Source organism: Drosophila melanogaster, chromosome X (assembly GCF_000001215.4).
Source record: "Drosophila melanogaster chromosome X".
Taxonomy (NCBI): Eukaryota; Metazoa; Arthropoda; class Insecta; order Diptera; family Drosophilidae; genus Drosophila; species Drosophila melanogaster.
Window position 1 is genome coordinate 4,213,025 of NC_004354.4, and position 397 is coordinate 4,213,421.

Here is a 397-nt window from a genome sequence, read left to right on the forward strand (position 1 = left end):
ATTTCGCCCAACGACGATTTATCTAAAGTTGACTATTTGTAAGCATTTTGAACATTTTAATATTTTATCAGACATACGATTGCCTTTTTTTAGTATTCCTACAATGCAGAGGAACGGAAAGGATATAATCCCGGAAAAATTCGATTTCGAGGAGGAGATCGCTCGTCTGATGGTCGAATACGACCTGATTGCTATAGCTGATCGGGATGAATCCGAATCTGAGGACAGTGAATTTGATGACGACTCCGATAGCCAAATCTTTTCTACTTATGAAGAGGACAGCTAGTAGTTGGGCAAACGCAATGATATATATTTACATGATGGGGCTCTGGATACTGCATTTTTCACATTTGCACGTTGTTGTTTATCAATAACTCCCAATAAAGTGCTGTACCAT

The 397-nt window shown here is 38.5% G+C and overlaps 1 protein-coding gene across 1 annotated transcript; it reads left to right on the forward strand.

Moving 5' to 3' along the window:
• CG43288 (uncharacterized protein) lies at window positions 1-397 on the forward strand. The gene is made up of 2 exons (NM_001258593.2): window positions 1-38; window positions 94-397. Exon 2 carries the CDS (start codon window positions 104-106, stop codon window positions 284-286), a length of 183 nt encoding a protein of 60 aa, NP_001245522.1. The 5' UTR covers window positions 1-38; window positions 94-103; the 3' UTR covers window positions 287-397.

Bases quoted from the DNA above. Each gene is read 5' to 3' on its own strand.
- CG43288 (NM_001258593.2), top strand. From the start codon at position 104: ATGCAGAGGAACGGAAAGGATATAATCCCGGAAAAATTCGATTTCGAG.